Raw genomic sequence first — 25,105 nt, forward strand, 5'->3', positions numbered from 1 at the left:
AACATGAACTTGTTATTTAAAAAAAAATTAAAACATTAAAAATTTATTGGTTGAGAATTAAAGGTTATGTTAGCTAATGTAAATCAGAATAGTTAGGCAAATATTAAAATGGAAATTGACTCTATGTGTGAGTACTGCTCTGGAAAGGTCCTGAACCAGAGGGGGAAGGACATAGTCATGTGTACTTATGGAATGAGAATACAGGGGGAAGTTTAGGGGACAGTGGTCAATCGGGATTTTCAACCTCTATTTCTGGCACAGGAAGAAGGCTGTGTGGGAGCTGGGCATTTCTTGAGTCATGGAATGTTCCAGCAATCAGACAGCTACAGAAGAGGGTTGACTCCTGGCTTCCATTTCATTCCTTGATCTTTCCTCCACCATGTGCTGATGAATGTCTCTCTTTTCATCTCTATACACTTTGGTCCTCAATCAACATTCCTACTGTCATTTTAATATCTGGCATGAGGTAAGACTATACTAGATGAACAAATATGCTCAGGTCTTAAGCAAGGTTCATGGCAACTTTAATACCATTTGAGATATATATATATGTGAAAGAAATATTGTATAGTTTAGTCAGCATTCCAGAAAATTTGCTAATAGTTTTGGAATACAGGTATCTAAACTTGTGAAAAACTGTGTCAACATTCCAGAAGAAAGGACTCCTTTTGCTTCTTATGTCCTGTAGACTTCTCTGTCTTTCAATCTGTCCTCACTCCTTCCTTTGGTCCTGCTTTTTTTCTAAGACTTCAGATCTTCTCCTCAAACTTCCTTCCTCCCTCAGAACTTGCCTTCACTCTCATATCCTGTTCTGATACTCTCTCCCCTCAGGATCCTGTTCCCCTCAATGCTAGAATATCATTTTAAAGACAAAGGAAGGGGATTACTATTGTCACACTTCATCTTGAATGTTTCTTCACTCATGAACTCTATTTCCCACATTTCCAAACATGTTGCAGAAAAAAAAGTATTTATTATGATTCTATTGCATTTTAGAAAAGAAATACTTTCACCTATCTATTAATATCCTTTATAAGCTATCTCATAGCTAACAGATAAATTGAAGATTAATGTATGAATATATTGACTCCTAGTAGTTTTAATAAGAGTATACTATAATTTTTCAGGAAAAATATTCAAGTCACTTAGGTGTGAAACAAATTTCTCATGATAACCAATTATTTCCTCATTTCATGGTTACAATTGTCAATGATTACAACGTATATACATTCATGTAAATACATATGTAATTGATGAGCAATTTGACTAAAAGTTGTACATATATTTTAATATAGATATATATACATATATCAGTTAGCATTTTAAAAGAATTACAGGTTCAAGAAATTATTCTATCCCTGTATTTTGGAATAGAATCCCTATCTGGTCTTAAGAAAATGACATAGCATTTAGGGACAAAGATGCACCCGAGCAGCCCTGCACTGGAGGACAGGATGGAGAAGACCTCCACAGCCACCATGACCTTCCCCTTTGTGCTGTGGTAGACTGGCAGGAAGGTGACCCACACACTGCAAAACACGAGCATGCTGAAGGTTAGGAACTTCGCTTCATTGTACTTGTCGGGAAGCTTTCTGGCAAAAAAAGCTATAGTGAAGCTCCCCAGGGCAAGGGAGCCAAGGAATCCCAGGACACAGTAGAAGGCAGAGACTGAGCCTTTGTTGCACACAATGATGATGCGCCCATGTTCAGAATGTGAATCTGTTTCAATAAAGGGAGGAGATGTTCCCAGCCAGACTCCACAGAGGATGAGTTGGATCAGTATGCAGATGGGGATGATGAAGTTTGGTGCTCCTGATACCAGCAACCACCTCATCCTTTTTCTTGGAGTTGTGAGCTTGAAGGCCAGAACCACAGTGATCGTTTTAGCTAAGATGGTGGAAATAGCCACAGTGAAAACCACTCCAAATGTGGTCTGCTGCAGGATGCAGGTGGCTATGTTTGGATGACCCAGGAAGAGCAGAGAGCAGAGGAAACAGAAGATCAGGGAGATGAGCAGGATGTAGCTTAGAGCATGGTTGTTGGCCCTCACAATGGGAGTGTCATGGTGCTTCACAAATACCCCCAAAACTAGACAAGTCAGTGTAAAGAAACACATGGCCATGCAGGCCAGAGCCATCCCCAGGGGTTCTTCATATGCAAGAAATGTAATAGCTCTTTGTAGACAGTGGGTCTGTTCTGTGTTGGCATACTGATCTTCTGGACACTTCAAACACTGCTCCATATCTGTTGTAGAAGGCAAATATCATCATGTGAGCTTTCTCTTTTATACACAGGTCACCTTAAGTAGACTTGCTCAAGAAACTTATAAAAAGTGCTGTCCTTTTATGTTGGACAATTCATTAATGTGGTGGTTTGCCTCATGTGTCCCCCTAAACTTATGTGTTCTGATTGATAGGTCCTTAGCTGGTAGAAAATTCAGAAATGAAGCCTCCTGGAGGCAGTGGGGTGGGCTCGTGGGTATTATAGCCACATTCCCCTTTCCTGTATTTGGCATAGTCCCCTGCTTCTGTTGTCCACCTGATGTTAGCCAGGTGGTGATGTCCACCTTTTCCTCATGCCATTGGTTTCCTCTGCCATCATGCATCTTGTCCTCATGTATTTAAGCAAAGAAAAAAAAAAAACAGAGAGAGAGAAACTCCTCCCTCCCATAACCTACTGTTACTGGGGAGTTTTCTTTAGCAAGCTGAAGCTGAATATTACAGTAGAACTGGTGCTGAGAAGAGGGATCTTCCTGCTAGAAAACTGACTTTGTGTCTTTGGTTATTTGAAACAAATCTGAGGGAGTAATGTAGAAATATTTGAAAACTTGGACTAAGCCCTGTCTTACAGTGCTTTAAGTATAGATTGATGGACTATTCTGTTCAGAGTTTAAAGACCTGAATGCAGTAAGAACTATGGACTGTGAGGTTTAAGTTATGAGGATGAGAAAGCTTTGCATGGACTGAGATAGAAACAGTTTATGTGATAGGCTTGGTGAAAGGCCCATGTCCTGAGAAGTTGTGCAAGTTGTACAGTGTTTTACTGCATAAAAAGGAACTGCTGTGAGCAGAAGGACAAGGCAGAGAGGAAAAACAATGAAATCTATGGGTTCAAACTGCTCCTATGCAGCTATAGTTGATTGAGAGATTACAGTGATTGAGATTGGGCCAGCTGAGCTGCATTGGGATGACAGGAATAATGCAGAGTCAGTAGGGCATGTTGGCACATAGCTTTAAGCACAGAACTTGGTAGACAGAGTGGGTAGATTTCCATGACTTCAAGGTCATCCTAAAACTACATAATGAATCCCAGGTCAGCCTGGGCTAGAGTGACACCTTACCTTAAAAAATTAAAAAATAAAAAAAAAAGACTTCCACATAAGATAGAGGAGTCATACAAAATAGCCAAGGGAGGGATTTAAGCAAAACCACAATAAAATACACACTTATTCTGGAAAATGAACGTGCATAGGTTTTTAATAGGTACAGCACAGAAGCATGACAGACCAAGATCTATTATAAAAGAGGAAACTAGCCAGAACCCACCGAGTCAATGGCAGCCCCAGTGAGCACGGATCTGCACACCCACCTGGTCCAGGCATTAAGCTGCAGGACCAGAGACCAAACAAGGGGATTTTCCAGCCTCATCAGCCTCCTTGCAAAGTTAAGAAATGTGAAGGGAAGATAGACGAAATCAGCTACGGAGCTGCTGAAAGGGATATGGGTGCGACCAGCTTAGCAGCTCCAGTAAAACTCCAGGCTTCCTGCACTTTCCCATTCCCCAACTATCAGAACCACTAACCTCCAGATAACTGGTTCAGCCCCTGGTTGCAGGGCACCCAGCACACCTAACCAGAACACCAGGTCCCATAGCACAACACAGAGGTACCAAAGTGGGCACTCAGCATTGGTGACATTGGAAGCCACTACAAAAGGTAATGAGGCCAACTGACAAAAAAGCAGTTACATGCAGTGCTCAGTACTGCAATATCTGTATCACACTTTCCAAGGCTCAGGGTCTAATGTGGAAGAGGTGGCGGAAAGAATATTAGAGCCAAAGGAAGGGCAGGACTCCATACAACATGCTCCCCCCAGGCACAAAATCGCCTGGATATCCATCGCCCTACAGTACCTGACACTACCTGCATAAGATCATCATAAGAGGATGAAAATATCAAGACATCAAAAGTAAAAGAGAGACTGATTGAAATGGGGAAGGGGTATGATGGAGAGTTGTGTTTCAAAGAGGTAAGTGAGGGGAGAGAGGGTATTATTACCATGGGGTATTTTGTATAATCATGGAGGTTGTTAATAAAAAAAAATTTAAAAAAAAAGAAAAGTAGGTACATAGGCCTATAAGTGCTAATCTCTCTGTCCATGTCAGGGCATGCAATGGCTTACATATTCTAGGTTGGCTTTACCTTTCCCAACTAAGTTGTATTTTTTGGGGGGGTGACTATTGTTGTCTTTAATGCTTTCAGATTTATATGGCCTTTGTCTTTTGCTTCTGCCAGTATTGGGGGCAGGGTCTGATTCAGATCCAGGAATCTGATCTGGAACCCATTTCTGAACAGAATTCTTAACCTCTTAGAAACAGGATTAAGGGTGTAGAGCAATATGTATCCTTAGGGATTTGGCTTTATAAGGCTATCTGTTTCAATCTGCACAATTCCATCCTCTGTGCTGGTTTATAATGAATATGTATATTGCTCAGTTGAAGTTTGGAATTCACCAGACAATTGTTCCACCAAGCCTCCAGGAATACTTAACAGCAGGCAAACCCAAAACCTAGGGTTACTTCTGTGGTTGGATTGGGGTACAAGAGCTGCACTTGACACCTTAAACTCATACCCTGAAGGTATATAATGTTGGAGCTCCATGTCAAAGAACACTACAGATAAGTAGAAAACCCAAGCATCAAATGAACTCAGGATGCAAAAGTTGCTACAATATAATACAAGAAACACAAAGAATCATAATACAAGAAAGAAAAAGAAGCCATGAATGGTAAAAGCAGTGGACAATGCAAACCTCAAGTCTAGCCAGCTAGGCCAAATGAGCCAATAGGTGCAATAATGGCATGTCTATTATGCTCTCTAATTGGACTGGAGACCCACTCTATGGGAGGAGACACATGCCTGGTACTGAAAACCTTACCAAAATTTTATAGTGAGGCTGGAGAGATGGCGTAGCAGTAAAGGGCTTGCCTGTGAAGCCTAAGGACCCCAGTTCCAGGCTCGGTTCCCCAGGACCCATATCAGCCAGATGCACAAGGGGGCTCACGTGTCTGGAGTTTGTTTGCAGTGGCTGGAAGCCCTGGAGTGCCCATTCTCTCTCTCTCTCACTCAATCTGTCTTTCTCTCTGTGTCTGTCGCTCTCAAATTAAAAAAAATGTCTATGGTGGGGACTTGAGGAAATCGAACAACCTCCCATGCTCCTGCATAGGCAGAATTAACATTGTGAAGATGGCAATCATACTAAAAGCAATATACAGATGTAATGCAATTCCAATCAAAATCCCAATATCATTCTTCACAGAGGTAGAAAATATTCTCTCAAAATTCATATGGAAAGGCAGAAGACCTCAGATAGCCAAGCATCACATGAAGCTGAAAAGTTTCTTTACAGACAAATATACAATAAGCAGAGCCAATATATCACCCACAGAATGGGAGAAAATATTTGCTGAATATCCAAATGACAGAGGCCTTATCTCTAGAATCTAAAAAGAATTCAAAAACATAAGCATCAAAAAGACAAACAACGGGCTGGAGAGATGGCTTAGCGGTTAAGCGCTTGCCTGTGAAGCCTAAGGACCCCGGTTCGAGGCTCGGTTCCCCAGGTCCCACGTTAGCCAGATGCACAAGGGGGCGCACGCATCTGGAGTTCGTTTGCAGAGGCTGGAAGCCCTGGCGCGCCCATTCTCTCTCTCTCCCTCTATCTGTCTTTCTCTCTCTGTCTGTCACTTTCAAATAAATAAATTTAAAAAAAAAAAAAGAGAAACAACCTACTTACAAAAATTGGGCAAAAGAATTGGACAGGTAGTTCTCAGAGAAAGAAATACAAATGGCAAACACACACTTAAGAAAATGTTCATCATCCCTAATCATCAGACAAAGGCAAATTAAAACAACTATGAAATTCTACTTAACCCCAGTAAGAACAGCAAACCTTAAAAAACCAAATAAAAATACATACTGGTGAGGATGTGGAGAAATAGCAACCCTCATCCACTGTTGTTGGGAATGTAAGATGGTACAACAACTTTGGAAAGCAATATGGAGATACCTAGAAAAGCTGACTATAGAGTTTCCAACCATGCCAATTATTTCCTTACTGGGCATGTACCCTAAAAAGCTCCATGCCTCAGTTCAGAGAGATTTGCTCAACCATGGTTATAGCTGCTTAACTTGTAATAGCTAAGAGATGAAATCAACCTACATGTCCATCATTAGACGAATGGATAACTAAGATATGGCATATCTACATGACTGAATTCTACACAGTAGCAAGGAAAAATGATACAATGAAATTTGAAGAAAAATAACTGACGCAGGAACACATCTTTCTCCACAAACTCACTTAATCACAAAGAGATAATTACCGCATAGCCTCAATCATCTACAGCTCCTAAACTGAGACTACCCAAGATGCCAACATACCTACCACACATCTTGAGGACCAGACAATAAGGTTAGTTTGGAAGGAGAGGAGGGCAAGGGAGGGGATGGGGGACACAAAACTGGACCCAAATGGCAAAGGTTTCCTAAAACTCTACATCATAAAGGACAGAACAAATGGCTTAAACTTCACCAGACCCTTCGAGGGAACACCTGAATCACAAGGCACAGGAGAGGGTACAATGAAAACTAACCTTAATCTTCACCTGTCTCTGTCTCTGTCTCCGTTTTTCTCTCTCTCTCTCTTTCTCTCTCTCTTCTCATACCCTCTATCTCTTCTATATTGCTTATCTTTTTTTTCACCCTTCTCTTCTTGTCCACTGACCTGTAACTCCCAGTACCAGCATGTGGCTATCATCCACAATGAGCTTTCAATCAGAGTGACCTACAAGGTTCCCCCAAAGAAGACAGATTTCTGTCAGAGTACTTGATGACCCAACAAAGGTTAGTGATAAGACCCTACTGCTGAAGACACCATAGGCTATTGGTGTATAAAATGGAGTGACATGGCTGAAAACTAGAAGAGAGTCAGCAGCTGGGGAGGTGGCTTAAAGGTTCAAGTGCTTTCCTCCAAAGCCAAAGGACTTAGGTTCAATTCCCCAGGACCCACATAAGCCAGGTGCACAAGGGGGCACACACATTTGGAGTTTGTTTACAGTGGCTGGAGGCCCTGGCACACCTATTTTCTCTCTCTTTCTCTTTCTCTCACTTTCTCTCTCTCTATCTCCCTGCCTATTTCTCTCTTACAAATAAATAAATAAATAAATAAATAAATAAATAAATAAATAAATAAAATATTGCCTGCTGAAGAGTCAGTCCTCGGTTAGCATGTCTAGTGCCATAAGGTGCTACATGAGCAACTGGGGGAAGATTACCAATATCTGTCCAAGTAATTCTTGGTCTAACCTACTTAGTAGCAAACAACCTGATGTAATGCTCACATAAGTACAACAGTGGCACGCATCCATGGTGGGAAACCAACTGCTCTTGATTTGGCTAACTGATCTATTCAGTGGAAGGGAAACCATAGCTGGAGCTAGCAAACAAGTTAGACCAATATCCAAAAGTGAGCACACTCTCCCTTATCAAGCGCCCACCAATTGTGGGCTACAAGTGGGCCTACAGCTATTAAATTCTCTCAAAAAATAATGGTTATCCTATTTATCTGGTACTAACTTTATTCTCCGTCCGAGAATCTGCTTCTCAGATAGATGCAGATCCTAAGGAGAGAACTATCCCCATCATACTTCAAAAGGGCCCCAGAGGAAATTAAGATTTGGGAAGCAAGCAAGAGTTCAGTTTTCTTTGCAAACCTGGTACCTGTACAAGAGTGAAGGAGATAGACACAGAGAACAATCAACTCCTACCAAATCCGATGTCCAGATACGCAGAGGCACCCAAGACCCCATCACTGAAGCAGACCTATAATTTAAACATCATGGCTCAGGGAAATTTGCAAATAGGGGAGGAAAGAGTGTCAGAGCCACATGTTGAGTCATGATACACAGAGATATTTCCTCCTTCCCATAACTTATGGCTAAGGCCACAATGCAAGACCCATATACACCAACAAGAGGGGATCCTTGTAGAGGGAGAAAGACAGGGAGGAGTCAAGCAATGGTACCAACTTGACTGTATTCACTGAGTACAAAACTAATTTAAAAAAAGGCATGTGTCACAAAAATATTATTTTAGACTGGACAATTTATACAAGCTTAAATTTATTACTCACTGTTCTGTGGTCTGGGAGTTCATGTTTACCATGACAACTGAATGTCTGTTCACATCTGTGTCTTTACTTTATATATTTCTTAGGCGTGTGTTCTCAGAAAACAAGAGACACCTACAAATCCACCGAATTTAATTCAGATGAAAAACTGTCTTAAACTCAAGTACCCAGCTCAGCCCAATCTTGTAATTCCTATCTCCTTAATGTTTATGTTTTAACAAACAATTTTTTGAATTACACTTATTTCACTAAATTCTGGTTCTACATGCCAAAGTCCATATCAATAAATTCAAAGATCTATGTTCAATTACATATACATTAAGCATGATCCCTTTTCAACTTCCTCATATTTGAGTACACACATATGACATCATGACATATACTAAAATAATGGAGTTTGGCTGGAGAGGTGGCTTAGCAGTTAAGCGCTTGCCAGTGAAGCCTAAGGACCCTGGTTTGAGGTTCCATTCCCCAAGACCCACGCTAGCCAGATGCACAAGGGGGCACATGTGTCTGGAGTTCATTTGCAGTTTCTGGAGGCCCTGGCATGCTCATTCTTTCTCTCTCTCCCTCTCTCTCTACCTATCTATCTGTCTATCTATCTCTCTGCTTCTTTCTCTCTCTGTCACTCTCAAATAAATAAACAAAAGTGAACAAAAAATAAAATAATAGAGTTGCATTGCATATAAAATTAATAAGCATAATAATAATATTTATTTCAATACTGACTCTTTCTACCCATAAATATGTACTTACACAGGTCTACTCTTACTATTTTCTAAATTGTGTTAGAGAAATTTATGGGTAGATATAACATTTTGGTAAATTTTCAATTATATAAATTTATTTCATAACACAATCTTTAAAAATGTTTTATATTTATTTGCTTATTTGAGAGAGACAGCAATACAGGCAGATACCAAGTGAGAACTGAGATTCAGAGCCTCTAGCTACTGCAAATGAACTATAGCTGCATACACTACTGCATGCATCTGGCTTTATGTGGGTACTGGAAATCAAACCTGGGCATTTTGGCTTTGCAGGCATGGGCCTTATGGTGGTTTGATTCAAGTGTCCCACATAAACTTAGGTGTTCTGATTGCCTGGTTCTCACCTGACAGATATTTGGAAAGTAACACCTCCAGTAGGCAGTATATTGTTGGGGGTGCACTTATGGGTATTATAGCCACTTTCCCCTTGGCAGTGTTTGACAAGCCCTCCTGTTGCTGTTGGCCACCCTATGTTGGACAGGCGGTGATGTTTACCCTCTGTTCGTGCCATCATAGAGCTTTGCTTCAAGTCTTTAAGCCAAAATAAGACCCTTTTACCAAAAACCTGTTCTTGGTTAGGTGATTTCTGCCAGGAATGCAAACCTGACTGAAACAGTTATGCTGGTTATGAGGAGTGAGATTGCTGCTAGACAACTTACTGTATGGCTTTGACCTTTTGGAGCTGATTTTCAAGATGAATGTGGAAGGAGTTGCAACCTTGGCCTAAGAGACATTTTGCAGTGCTGTAACTAGAGCTTGATTGAATATTCTGGTCAGAGCTGCAAGATTTGAGTACAGTAAAAACTATGGACTGTGAGGTTTGGTTTATGAGGGTGAAAAGGAGATTTGGACTTGGATAGAAGCAGTTTGTGTGAGAGGCTTGCTGTTATGTCCCTGTCCTGAAAATCTACACAGGATTGCTTTGCATAGAAATGGACTAATGTGAACAGAGGGATATGGCACTGACATGAAATCTTTGGGCTGAAACTTCTGCCCCTTCACATGCAATTGTATGATAGATTACAATCATTGATATTGGGCCACCTGACATGCATTGGGCAACAGAAAGAATGCAGAGTTTTTTGAAGGGTACTGAATGCTGAAGGAGTGTCCTGTTCTTCAAAGTCTCCTTTATTCCCCCCTGGATTAACAAATTGCCACCTTATCTGGTACAGTTTAGTATAAGGAATGCAGGAAAGAGAGGATCATTGAGTTTGCAACACAGTCTTGTGTTTTTGCAACAGACATGGGCAGTGTTAAGCAGGTTTTCTGGATGCCTGCATGGAGCCCTGATGGAGACATGAGCATGGACCGTGGACTGAATAGGAGACCCAGTAGAGATGCTGGGACCATGAGATGGCTGCTAAGGAAAGGATGAAGTTTTCCAGGACTGGGAGTAGCTAGCTGGAGGGGTGGTACTGGAGTTCCAGAGACTTGCTGCTGGTTAGAATTATCAGGCCTGGAGACTTGTCGCTGGCTAGAGTTGTTGGACTTTAAGCTACAGAGTTTGATGTTTGCCCTGTTTAAGGCTTCTATTTGAGCATTTTTTCTTTGCTACACCCAATGTTATCTTTTGCATTGTGAGTGTTTATTCTGTGCCATTATGGGTTTAGGGGAGGATGTTTTGATATTATGGCTTGGTTAAAAGACCTTGGGTTGGGCTGGAGAGATGGCTTAGAAGTTAAGACATTTGCCTCCAACGTGAAAGAACCTCAGTTCAATTATCCAGGACTCATGTAAGACAGATGCACAAGGGTGGGAGGGGCACACACATCTGGAGCTTGTTTACAGTGGCTGAAATTCTGGCTTGCCCATTCGATCTCCCTCTCTCTTTCTTTCTTTCTCTCTACCTCTTTCTCTGTATAAAAAAATTAATATATATATATATATATATATATATATATATATATATATATATATATATATATTTAAAAGACCATGGGCTAAGGGGATGTCTGAAGATCCTTAGGATTGATAAAAACTATAGGGACTTTTAAAGTTGGAATGAATACATTGAATTCTAAGTCATGGGTGATTATAAATTTATGGGGGCCAGGGGATGAATGTGATGATTTGATTCAGTTGGCCTCCATAAACATAGGTATTCTGAATGCTAGCTTCCCAGCTGATGGAGATTAGAATTAACACTTCTTGGTTGCAGTGTATTGTTGTGGGCAAATTTATGGGTATTATAGGCAGTTTCCCCTTGCCAGTGTTTGGCACATTCTCCTAGAGCTATTGTTGACTTTTTGCTGGTCAAGGGTGATGTCCACCTTCTGCTCATGCCACAGTTTTTCCATGCTATCATGGAGCTTTCCCTTGCCTGCCAAAACCTGCTCTTGCCTGGACGATTTGTGCCAGCAATTTGAACCTGACTGCAACAGGCCTTAAACACTAAGTCATTTCTGCAGCCCATAAATACCATACTTTAAACATTCTACATCATATATAACATGGCTATCATTGAATACATGGGATAATCTGTCTCATAACCTGAAATTTACAAACCACTAATGTCTGCATACCATTAACCCATTATTTTACTTAGTATGTTGTATGAACAGGTCATGTATATAATCACAATTAAATTATCACTTTCCAGTGCAAAAATATATTTACTATTTCATTCTATTATTTATTGTTTTATTTTGGCTTATCCAGGTAGTTCTCACTCTAGGTCAGCTGACTTGGAAGCATTCTATTGTATTTAAGAAAGAACCACATTTAAAAAAATTAACCTAAGTATTGATTCTTTGACCATTTTAGACATCATGATTCTTCAAACAATCCTAAATACTTGAAGAAAATAAACAAAGTTCCAATAATTGTATAAATGCTGTCCTCTCTGGATTAGACCTAATAGAAAAGAACCAGGAAGGGTTCCAAAGACAGTGAAATGATCTGTAGAAAAGGAAATAAAGAAAGGCCTCAGGAATTAACTGGCTAAGCTCCATATAGACATAAATGAATAAAAGGATGAAATCTACGAAGCATTAAGAAAATCAGAAAATGGTCCGAAAAGGGAATTCTACAGAGGGATGGAAATTATACATAAAAAGACAGTAGAAAACAAAAACCAAATTGAACAAGCCCAATACTGAATAGAAACTCTCACAAATTCGAGGATAGAAACTCAGGATTGGAACACAAAACTGAAGAAGCAGCTCATGAGTCCATAAGTTTCAATAAGTGAAAATATGTTTGTGAACAGAACAGGAAGGACAGTGGGGTACATTTAAATGATACAACATTCAGATCATGGGAATACCAGAAGGTGAATAAATTCATATCAAAGGAATGGAGAAATTATTCAACAAAACCATAGAAGAAAAATTTCCCATCCTCTCAAAAGAAAGTCCCATCAAGGTACAAAAAAGCTAACAGAAATCCAAACTCACTAGACCAAAGCAGAAATTCTCTAAGACATATCCTTAAGACTCTAAATATCAATAACAAAGAGAAAGTCCTAATCAGCTACAGAAAACAACACATTACAGATAAAGGTAACCCCATCAGTATTATTTCAGACTTCTCAGTGGAAACCCTGTAAGCCAGAAGGGCCTGGAGTGGAACACTGCAAAGTCTAAGAACTTATGGATTCCAACCCAAACTACTCTACCCAGCAAAAGTATCTCTCATAGTAGATGGCAAAAGGAAAACCTTCCATGATAAAAGTCAGCTTTAAAACCATATGAACACAAAGCCAAAACCACAGAGAGTACTTCAGAGAATTCTCCACAAAGAAGAGTCAAATAACCAACCTCATGTACCAACAAGAAACAGATCCTAATAATCAAGCTCAGAGAAGGCACAAAAAACTACAAAGTCCAAGAAAACCCCAGACCACATAATCCACCACAATATGCCAGGGATTAAATCAAACCTCATAGTTATTACCCTAAATATTACCGGCATTAATTTACCCATCAAGGAACATAAGCTAATAAGATGAATCTGAAAATTAGACCCATACAATCTGTTGTTTTCAGGAAACCCACCTCACCACTAAAAACAGACACCTATTCAGGGTGGAAGGATGGAAAATGATATTCCAATCACATGGAAACAAGAAACAAGCAGGCATAGCTATTAGTATAGCTATCCTACGTTAGTATATAGGATTAAACAAATTTCAAATCCAAAGTTATCAAAAAATACAAAACAAGACCCTTCTTACTCAGCAAGTGAATGATCCAGCAAGAGGATATCACAACCATCAACGTTTATGTACCAAGTTCAGGTGCACCACAATTCATGAACAAAAGCTACTTGACAACAAACAGAAAACTACAAAACAAGACCCTTCTTACTCAGCAAGGGAAAGATCCAGCAAGAGGATATCACAACCATCAACGTTTATGTACCAAGTTCAGGTGCACCACAATTCATGAACAAAAGCTATTTGACTACAAACAGAAATCACCACCAACGTCAGAGACTGCAATACTCTACTATCAGCAGTAGATGATCATTCCAAGAGAAAGTTAATGGGGAAGTAACAGAACTCGATAACACCATAGATAAATTAGACATAATGGACATCTACAGGACTCTCTATAGAAGTCCACAGACTACACATTTTTCTCAGCAGCCAAGGGAACCTATTCTAAAGTAAATCATATAGTGGGGCATAAAGCCTGCTTCCATATGTTTAGGAAGATCAATATAATTTCCTGCATGATATCACATTACAGTTACCCTCTCACTTTTTTGTCCTGCCTTCCAGCACCCTCAAATGAATAGGTTTTTATAATTCTCACTGCTATATTTTATGAATTTTTGTGACTGTTTCTTTGTGAAGCACATACATTGGATGTGGCAAGTGAGGGATTCTCTCAATTTCTCAACCTCTCTCTCTCTCTCTGTTTAGCCATCATTTTATGTTATCTTGTAATTCTGGTTAGGTTTTGAAATCTCTTGTTCTACTACCACCCCCAAAAGAAAGAAAAGATCTGAAGACGTAGGATAGTATAGATTTCAAAGGTAGATTTTCTTGATTATATGTTTATATAAGTTTATATAAGTTTATATCTCAAATTAAAGCAAAAAAGGGTCTTTTCACTGACAAATATAAACTACGGAAGATACCAATTCTGAAGAGTTGTAACAGAATTTGAACTTTTGAATGATGAAAGATGAAAGTTTTCTCTTGATGACTTCCCTGTATGATCAGCATTTGAACAAAATTTTCAGTGATACAAATAATAATTGAAGATGTAAACTTAAACACATTAATCTGTGATAGGTGATGTTTCCCTGTCATATTCTAAAGCCTTATTCAATGATAGGGGGGCTGAAATCCAAAGTGGGTACAATTTAAAAATTAAATATCAGAATTAAATGTGTTTGCTTCCCACTTAAAAATAAGAGATAGGCTCTGGACGGTGTGTGCAGAGTGAGTAGGGCAGACATCCCTGTTCCCTCCCCTCCCAGTTTCCGGGTCCTTGTTGGTTCCCCTGATGCCGCCTTGGGGCTGCCCTATCAGCTTACTGTGAAAGCAGGCTACTTGCTCTGCCCTCCTGATTGAAGTGCCCCTGGGTCTCTAATTCCAAAATCACCTGCTCCAAAGAGATTCCCTGGTGCTTGTTGGTTCCCTTGCTGCTGGATTGGGGCTTCCTGGACACTGTGTGCTTGCTACTGAAGCAGGCCCTTGCTCTACCTTCCTTACTGTATGGCTCCTGAGTCCCCAACTTCTGCATCCCTTTCCCCAAAGAGTGCACATGTGCAGTGAGTAAGCTAGAGCTCCTGGTTGGTTTAACACCTACCATTTCCCTGGTCCAGGTTCTCCTGCTGCTGCCTTGGAGAGGCCTGGTTCCTGTGTGTGGGCTGCAGAATCAGGTCTTTTGCTCTGGTTTCCTGATTGACTGGCCCTTGGGTACCTAAATCCCTATTCCCTTAAGTCTGAGGGTACAACGGCCACTGTAGGAGCTGGACCCTTGCTTCTACCTCTGCAACTTACCAGCTGTTGGTTTTCCACCCCCTGATCCACCTGTGCTAAAGAGTTCATACAAGTGGAGTGACTATGCCAGAATGCTCAGTTCCCCATCCCCCAGTTCCCGGGGGTACCTTAGGTGTACTTGCAAAGTCCACATGTGCAGTTGTAAAAGTTATAAATCAATAATACAGCAGTCCACTTCACACTTAAAACAGAATACACACTGAAGACCACAAGGTCAAAAAATTACTTCCTCTTCAATAGAATAAAATGTTTTACTCAAGATGGGCACATTGGTACACCAGATGCAAAAAAAGAAAAAGAAAAAAAAAAAAAAAACAATGAAAGTTAAGACACTGAGAGATCTTCCCCAGGATGCATAGTCCTACAATGGAAGCCTCCAATGAAGTAATAGGGAAATCAATAGAAATTTAATTCCAAACTGAAACAGTGTTTCCCTGATCAAAAGAATTTCTGAGCTAGGAGTTGTGGCACACACCTTTAATCCCAGCACTCGGGAGGCAGAGGTAGGAGGATTGCTGTGATTTCAAGGCCATCCTGAGACTACAGAATAAATTCCAGGTCAGCCTGGGCTAGGGTAAATCCCTACCTCAGGAAAAAAAAAAAAATTTGAAAGGAATTTCTGAACTGGAAACAGACCACCAAAAAACCGATAATCTTATCAATGAAATTGAGAAGCATTTCCAGTTAGAGTACTCAGCTTTTGACATTATTGGGAAAACACTGGAAGACTCAAAATAGAGACAAATGAATTGAAGGTGAGCCCACAAATGAGAGAGCTCAATAACCAATTGATTAAACTTTATGAAGACCTGACAACATGCAAGAATAAAATCCAGGAAGCATCAGGAAAATCAGAACTTGAATGAAATCATACCTTTAAAAAGTTGACACAATGCAACATAACACAGCAGAAAAAGAAAATAAAATAACCTCTCTACAACTCCTCCATACCATGTTTACTCATGTGGAAAACAGAACCTCTGACCTGGAAGACAACAGAAAAAACATTTGTTTAGAGACCAGAAACATTTCTGTGTTCAAAAAATCATATGTAGAGTCAAAAGAACTCTGGGATACCCTAAAATGACCAAACATTCAGATCATGGGCATCCCAGAAGGAGAAGAAATCCAGGCCAGAAGTACAAAGAACGTATTCAACAAAATTATTGAAGAAAATTTTACCAATCTCTCAAAAGAGAGGCCCATCCATATACAAGAACCCCACAGAAGAGCAAAGAGACAAGATCAAAGAAATGCAATTCTCCAAGGCATATCATACTTAAAACTCAACAATGAAAATAAATACAATAAAGTAACTTCCTTCATCATATCAGGTTATAATGCTTCAAAACTAGACATTAATAGCAAGATACACATCAGGAACTATACCAGTTCCTGGAGGCTGAACATCACATTAAAAAAAAAGGGGGGGGGAATGAGTTGTGGAAGGAATCAAGAAAGAAATTGTAAAATTCCTGCAATTGAAATATAATGGAAACACAATTTACCAAAACATATGGGACACAATGAAGGTGGTCCTAAGGGGAAAATTCATAGCACCAAATGCCTCCATAACAAAGACAGAGAGATTACAAATTATCAAACTAAATGTCCATCTAAAGGTGCTGGAAAAAACAAGAAGAATCAATCCTAAAGCTCCAGATGTAATGAAATAATGAAGATCAGAGGATAAATTAATGAATTGGAAACTAAGAACGAATTTAAAATATCAATGAAACGAAGAGCTGATTCTTGGATAAAATAAACAATATTAATAAACCCCTGTACAATTTGATCAAGCAGAAACAAGTGAAGTTGCATATTAACAAAATCAGAATATATAAAAAGGGAGCAATCACATCAGATGTCAATAAAATTGGAAGAATCATCAGGGCATACTTCAAAAACCTGTACTTCACATACTGGATAATCTGGAAGAAATGGATGAATTCTTAGTCACACACCACTTACCAAAACTAAACTCAGAACAGATTAATCTCTGAAACCACCCTTTTACATCCATGGAGATTGAAAACATAATCAAAAACCTCCCCAAAAGAAAAGTCCAGGACAGAATAGCTTCTCAACTCAATCCTATCAGGCCTTCATTAAAGAACGCAAGCTAATTTGTCTCAAACTGTTACACATAATCAACCTATTAGGCAAGATGTATACACTGGTACATTAATGGTACAGAGGATATGGGCAGAATTAATTTCTCTCTAATTTGATATCATGTCTATTTAGGAGGATGGAAGAAATATGTACCTGGTACTTAGTACCAAATAGAAAGCCAATAACCTGGAATTCATAGACCCCAGGAGGAAGTTTCCAAGGGTTTTTTTTTTTTTTTCTGTAAAGATATGTGTGTCCAGAAGTCTTCTAAATGTCTATGCTTATCCAGTTGGATAAAGGGCACTCAGTGTTAATTAAAGAATCTATTTTTGCCAGATAGCAGCAAGTACATATTAGACCCAGAATCCATTAGTATAACAAGCAAGAAAGCCAACTGACTAGCAGTAGACATGTCATCTCTACCACATCTGCCAGGGCCCAGGAAAAATTATGGAGGAAGCTTGGAATTAAATATGAGTGCTTCTCCTACTACTAGAATAAGAGATTTCCCAAGGAGCTGGTGGAGGAGACTCAGCACTCGCCAAAGGAACTATCAGAGGTTGCTGAGAGGAGAAAAGTAAAGGAGACATAACATACTCTCTATGACCAGGTTTCATAGCAGAAGAGGGGATGGGAAGGAAGTTAGAGCCATAGGATAGAAGGGTATATTGTGACGCTGATTGGCGAAGTCATCACTCTACATTGGTACTAATATTTTCAATGAGAAAGAACCTCTTCAGGAAGGAGGTGGGGAGGAAAGGGAGAATAAGAGCATGACCTAAAGGGAGTATGACCAACGTGCAATATGTTCATACAACAAATTCCTCAATTGTGGGCTGGAGAGATGGCTTAGCGGTTAAGAACTTGCCTGTGTGAAGCCTAAGGACCCCAGTTCGAGGCTCGATTCCCCAGGACCCACGTTAGCCAGATGCACAAGGGGGCACTCGCTTCTGGAGTTTGTTTGCAGTGGCCAGAGGCCCTGGTGCAACCATTCTCTCTCTCACCCTCTCTGCCTCTTTCTCGCTCTGTCTGTTGCTCTCAAATAAATAAATAAACAAACAAAATTTAAAAAAAATTCCTCAATTTTTAAAGAAAACACTCTCCAAAGTAATCCTCAGATTACCTCAAAGGTTTATCCATCAGTATTATATCATCTCATGGGTCTATGGGATTCATGTGGTACAAGCTTATAGGAACACACAGAATTCACATTTCTATATAGTATTTTTCTATTCACTTGTAAAGTACAGAAAAATACAAAATCCAGTGTACACTATGAGTATGTTGTACCATAGCCTATTTGACTCCATAAAAAACACCCATCTCTTTGTCTGCCTTTCTTTCATTCTTCCTATCTTTTTTGTTCCTTTATTTATATTTTATTTATTTTTTACCAATATTTTTATTTGTTTGCCATATTGCATTGATATTTATTTTAGAACATGCCATGTCAAAATAAAACAAAAGTTACTCCTTGCTTTTAACAATAGTATTGTATTATAAAAGCACTTTACAACTCCATCCCTTGAGTATAAGTTACAGGGTATGTGGGCTAATGATTATCCGAAAACATGTCTCTATTCAGATCCATAAAACCAAGTGCTCTCTGAATATTACAAGGTGACAATAAGTGAGAACTGGAGGAGGAAGGAGGAGAGGGGAGTAAGGTTTTCCCAGTTAAGGATTTGTTGCAATAAGGAGATGAGAAAGTATGAAGTTATTTTTGTTGCCTTTTCAGCTTTATACTGTGTTAAGTAATGCTTACAACATAAATTCGGCAGGCTTTTTTCTGAGCCACAACTCAGAATTTGTTTCCCCTGCAAATGTATTTACAAATGTGTTTGTTAACTTACACAGCAATCTCACAATAACTATTAAAGGGTGCACTCCTAGTATATTTGTTTATACTGTGTTAACGGAAATACATATTGCCATGGTGACGAAGCTCTAAGTAGATTCAACAAAACGCCTAAAAGTTGAAAGTGAAAAAAAAACAACCAAAGAAATGAATATCACCAAAGAAAAAAGATTAATTGTAGCTTACTTACAAAACGAAATCACTAGTTATCTAACCAATCTACACAGATCTAATAAAAAGTAAAATCAGCCTGAAAGACCCAACATTTAAAAAACTGCTAAAAAATAAGGCATAAATCTGCATAATATTGACTTTATTTCTATTCTCTCCTTTCCCTCTTCACAGTGTATGCTTTTGCTGATCTGCCTCTAGTGCCGCTGCATGTCAATATAGTGCAAGATGACCTAGAATTCTCTCTGTAGTTACACTGGCCTCAAACTCATGGAGATTTTTCTACCTTCTTATCAAGAGTATTGGAATTAAATATATAGGCAACCACTTCTGTCTCTAAGCATGTATTTGTTAACGAAAAATAATCACTTCCAGCCCCTTTGATCTGAGTCAGCAACTTTTCTGGGTACTAGTCAGATAAGGCTTTGGAAGATTCATGCTCTGCATGTCATATTTCTTTTTCTTTGGAGGTATGGTCTCACTCTAGCCTAGTATGACATAAAACACACTCTGCAGTCTTAGGCTGGCTTGGAACTCACAGGCCCTCTTACCTCATTCTGAGTATTGTGATTGTCTTAAATCACCACACCAAGCTAGGTTCATTATTTTCATTGGAAACCTATGCCAGTTCATGAAGATAACCTCTATACAGGTAATACCTTACGTGAAATAGAACAAAGAGGTTAAAATTTATAGTAATATTTTGTCCTCACAAGATTTTAAGTGTTATATATAATGGTATCAGAAAGGGGGGAATGCCATTTATATTTGAAATACTTATGATCATTTAAATGTCATTATTAGATAATGGAAGACTTTTTTTTTTAATCTCTTCAGATGTTTTCCAGGTCCTTCCAAGGTCCCAGTCAGTTTGAGGAGAAAATAAACATTTTGTAGAATTTCTCCTAATGTCTAAACATACCTGTGAAATTGGAAATCTCATTTTCTGGGCAAGGAATGCAATCAAAACAACAGGGAGGCTTCCCCTCCTGGCGGGATTTCCTGAATCCAGGGATGCAAGTTACACTACACACAGAGGGGGCAATCTGAGGAACATCAAATGATCAGTAGTACATACAGAGTTTAACTACTCCTTTCATAGCAACAATGCCTTAGCATATTAAGCCATTAGTAAATCATTTCCATAATCTACAATTGAATAGAATGGACACAAACCATTTGTATAATGCATATTACATGCACGAATATATAGGAAAAAACTGTGAGAAATATTTCTGCTTCTCTTCTAATAAAAAACAAGAAAGACAATCTAAAAAGTACAAAGTAGGCAGGAGGGATGGCTTAGTGGTTAAGGCATTTGCCTACAAAGCCAAAAGACCCAAGTTCGATTTCCAAGACCCATATTAGCCAAAGATAGTAGGTGGCACATGCATCTGGAGTTCATTTGCAGTGGCTGTAGGCCCTGGCGCAGCCATTCTCTCTCTCACTCTCTCTTTATCTCTCTGTCAAATAAATAAATATAAAAAAATTAAAAGTTTAAAGTAAGTCCACAAATGATAGTATCTTGCACCTATAAAATTCATGCAGTTAGATATGACATCTTATTAAATTTGATTTGTTTATGTCCATGTAAATATACTATTACGTTCATCTCACCTGTCCACTTCCTGGGATCCACTCTACCATGTCGTCCAGTAATTGCAGTTGTTGTCCTTGTGGACGATAAGGGGAAAACTGTCCTGTTTTCACCTTAACCTGCCAACTTTCTTGAAAATCCCATAAGTTGAAAATGTCACACTCGGGGTCTAATTTCCTTTTCTGATTCATATCCACTAGGTCTCCAACAGGGTTGGTAAATTGTATGTTCTTCATTAAATGGTTCAGCTGAAAGAGATGTGTCATTTTGTAAATAAACATGGCCACCCTAAGACAGCAAATGAAAAGTGAGGACTGCCTCACAAATTCTTTAAGCTCTCACTCTCAAAGGGTTATTTGAGTAAAATAGATATGATTATAAATTTTTTATCTAATTAGTGTCACCATGAAGTTTTAAATAAGAGTCTCTTACAAAAAAATGACACAAGCAAATCTTTCCCATAATAGACATGAGGTTGAGATAAATTTTAAGAGTATTTGATTATATGATTATACTCAAGACGTTAAGAAATTGAGGATATGAATGTTTTTAATTTGTTTTAAATTAATTGAAAACACAACTGATAGATACCATGTTGATACATAAACTTTTTACTTTAAGAAAGAAAGGTTCTCTCTATTCATTGAGTGTCTATGGGACTGATTGGAGAATATTATAAATATTGAAAACAATTGGGCATGTTAATGTCCTCTGTCACAATCATCATTGATACACATTTCATATAGTTAATTTTAATTACACTTTTTAATGAGAAAACACACATCTAACATACTAAGGTGAAATATGTAGAAATCCAGGCTGGAGAGATGGCTGAGCAGGTAAGGCACTTGCATGCAAATTCAAACACCAGGTTTAATTCTCCAGGACCCACATAAGTCAGATTCACAAAGTGGCATATGCATCTGGAATTTGTTTGCAGTGGCAGGAAGCCCTGGTGCACCCAATCTCTTTCTCTCTCAAACAGATGAATGAAAATATTTTTTTAAAAAATGTATAAATACTTATATTTGGAGAAAAGATTCTTGACAATTTTTATTTCCCAGCTCTGGTATAAAATATAAATAATCATTGTGATGATACTAGACATCAATCATAAAGGACATTTTACCTTCCCACAGTCACTCTGAGGTCTGTTGTCAACAAGCATATATACAATATCTACTTGTTGAAGCAGCAGCTCATGGAGGGAGTAGGCCACCACATATGCAGCATTGTATATATGGTAACTCTCCTCACTCAAGGCTACATCAAATGTGTGCTTTGTGAACAATTCCAATGATATGTTTGATGAAAAATTATACAAGGTATTCCATTTAGACTTTGATACAGAACAATTAAAATACATCCACCCCAAATTTTCCAGAGAAATATCTTCTAAGTACTTGGAAGATTTCAGTGTTTGGATAAATTTCTTAAATCCATAAATATCACCATGGTGTTGAGAAAGAGTGAAAGTCCTATGGAATGAGTCAAGGCTTATGTATCTCTTACTTGAGATATCATACCATTGTGTGGTTGTGACCCAGATCTTTCCCGTGCCTAAATATTGCAACATTCTGATGGTTTCATCTAGAGTAGAGCTAGTGTCACCATACATGATGATAACATTTGCTGATGATGTCATAATGTGCTTATCATATATTCCATGTCTTCTCAAGTACAGCTGGTTGTTCACTGGGACAACATTCACAAAAGCAGAGCAGATTCCATTTCTTTGCATCTCTTCTCTCAAGTCTGCCAGAAATTGAATACCTTGGTCATCATCTGAGATGACCAGTCCCACCCAGTTCCAGGTATAATGAACCATCAAAGAGACCATGGCAAGGGTCAGGGAAGTATCCTTGGTGCCCATCTGATATATATAAGGAAATTTGTCATGGTCATTCAACATAGGATCAAATGGTCCATAGATAAGCTAGATGAGACAAAACAAATGAAGCATTTGAGAACAGGACTGATAGGAAACACAATTTAACATCTGAACCATGTTGAGTGATGCCATCATGTCTCTGATTAATGCTTTGAGATACACAGATGAACACATACATAAACTCAGTATCCTCCTTTCTATTTCCCCAGGCTCATAAAAAGGCCACCATAAAAATATTCCTACTAACCACTTCTGAACAATCTCACCTGTGGGCCATTTTCAAGTTGGATGGATGGTCCCCCCCTTGAAGATGTTGCCCATTTTTGTCCTGAAATTGCTGCATGACATAAATCCAAGTCACACCTATAGTTAGGAAACCAAGAAAAGAGCTCTGTTGTAGCTGAAGATAGAGCATCATAAATTGTTTTTAAATCACACATTTCTGTAAATAAGTAATATCCTAGAGTCATATTAGGTAAAAGACTGGGGTTCTTGTTGATCTCATCAATTGCATACTCCAATGGCAAGCCAACTTCATATTTTACAGGTGGTAAACTGAAAAGAGATTATAATAGTCATTAGCAGTGAATATCTAAACATGATACTCTTCAAATCCAAAGGGAAACATTTTAATAAAATTAGATTTGATTCCTAATTTCACATGCTGAATCTGTCTCACTGAATTGGAATTGAGAAATCATGAGGTAATTGAGTACTAATAAAGAGTTTTAAAATTAAAAAAGGTGAGTTTTATAAGGTTGTGATTTTGGAAAGTAGAAGAATCCATATGTGATCTATTGAAGACTGTATGTCATCCCAGCAATTTTAGGCAGTCCCTCAGAAGACAAAAAGAATCTTGCAGTCTTCTCATGGTGGAACGGTCATTCCTAAGACATGTAAACAATGATTATTAACTCAGTTGACATAACCGAGAGAAGGAAGAGGAACTTATTATCTTTTAGCATTCACGCAGTCAACAAGGATCAGACTTCAGCCCTTTGTCAGTGAGATGTAAAACTCTAGAAATTAAAAGTGCAGTAAGGTAAACAACAACACCAAATTAGATGGTCTCACCAATAGGATGGATCCAGGATAAAACAATATCTGACTGGAAGACAGGATGACAAGTCTAGACTATTTCAGCAAAAATAAAGACAAACTAATAAGATGTATGAGTGGGAATGTCAATTTATCTGTGGCTCTGTTAATAGATCAAACATAACAACTCAAAGCATGGAAGAAGAAGAATTTCAACCTAGATGCATACTAAGTATTTTCAACTAAATCATTGAAGACAATTTCCACAAAATTGGGAAATAGTTAGCAATACAGATATAGGATGTATTTAGTACACCAAGCAGGCTATACTATAAAAGAATCTCTCCTCACCATATGGTAATTAGACTACTAAACACACAGAGCAAAGATAATATATTCAAATCATGAAGAAGCACCTAGTACCTATAAAGACCAGGCTACAGGGAGAACTGCAATTTCTCAATATGATTTTTAAAATCTAGAAAAGCTGGGAATGATATATGCTTTGTTCTGAAAGACAACTACTGACCCAGGGCATTATATCTACAAAAGCTAACTATTATAATTGAAGGAGAAGAAGAATGTTCCATGACAAAAGCAGTCTAAAGAAACACATGATCATTAAGGCGGCTCTACAGAAAATATATATGCATAAGGTAAGACTCTGAGTGGAACACCAGTCACTCAGGAAGTATAACCACTAATCAGCAATTTGGACCACATGAAATTGAAAATAAAAAAATTAAACAACTCTGTCAAAAATTGGCTGTACATCTTGATTAAGAGCTCTCTAGAGAAGAAAACAAATGTTCAATAAATATGTAAAAAAGGTTTTGCATTCTTAGCAATCAGAAATATTAAAATAAATGCAACTCTGAGATTCCATTTTATCCTGTCAGAATATAATCAAGAAACCAAATAACAATAAATGCTGGAAAGGTTGTGAGTAATGAGGAACCCTTATACATTGTTTATATGGATGTATACTGGTACAACCATCATGGAAGTCAGTGTGGAGGTTCCTGAGTCAACCAAAACAGAGATACCCTATAGTGAATCTGTATCTCTTCTTGGTTAAAAGACTACAAGTTACTCTAAAGATCATTGTTCATGATCTATTACCATTCTATTCACCATGGATTGGAAGTAGAACCAGCCTAGATGTCCTAGAAGTGACAAATAAAACATTAGTGTGCTTACTTTTATGTAGTGTAGTTTTATTGAAATATAAAGAAAAATTGAAATTATAACATTTGAATGGAAATGGATAGACCTGAGAAATATACTAGGTAAGGCAA

At 38.5% G+C, this 25,105-nt stretch overlaps 1 protein-coding gene across 1 annotated transcript; it reads right to left on the reverse strand.

Annotated features, from left to right (window-relative positions):
- Window positions 1-1,339: 1,339 nt before the first annotated feature.
- LOC101609526 (vomeronasal type-2 receptor 116-like) lies at window positions 1,340-22,802 on the reverse strand. Its single transcript, XM_004668996.2, has 5 exons — window positions 22,008-22,802; window positions 20,899-21,126; window positions 20,204-20,327; window positions 15,138-15,140; window positions 1,340-2,244 (listed from the first exon to the last, which is right to left on the reverse strand). The coding sequence occupies exons 1-5, from the start codon at window positions 22,788-22,790 to the stop codon at window positions 1,340-1,342; spliced, it is 2,043 nt and encodes a 680-aa protein (XP_004669053.2). The 5' UTR covers window positions 22,791-22,802.
- Between the last annotated feature and the right edge of the window lie 2,303 nt (window positions 22,803-25,105).

Source organism: Jaculus jaculus, chromosome 12 (assembly GCF_020740685.1).
Source record: "Jaculus jaculus isolate mJacJac1 chromosome 12, mJacJac1.mat.Y.cur, whole genome shotgun sequence".
NCBI lineage: Eukaryota > Metazoa > Chordata > Mammalia > Rodentia > Dipodidae > Jaculus > Jaculus jaculus.

Bases quoted from the DNA above. Each gene is read 5' to 3' on its own strand.
- LOC101609526 (XM_004668996.2), bottom strand. From the start codon at position 22,790: ATGTTGAATGACCATGACAAATTTCCTTATATATATCAGATGGGCACC. The intron at 21,127-22,007 runs GTAAAATGTCCT...CATCTCTTTCAG, and splicing joins CTCAGAGTGACTGTGGGAAG to CTGAACCATTTAATGAAGAA. The intron at 20,328-20,898 runs GTGAGATGAACG...GATGTTCCTCAG, and splicing joins GGATCCCAGGAAGTGGACAG to ATTGCCCCCTCTGTGTGTAG.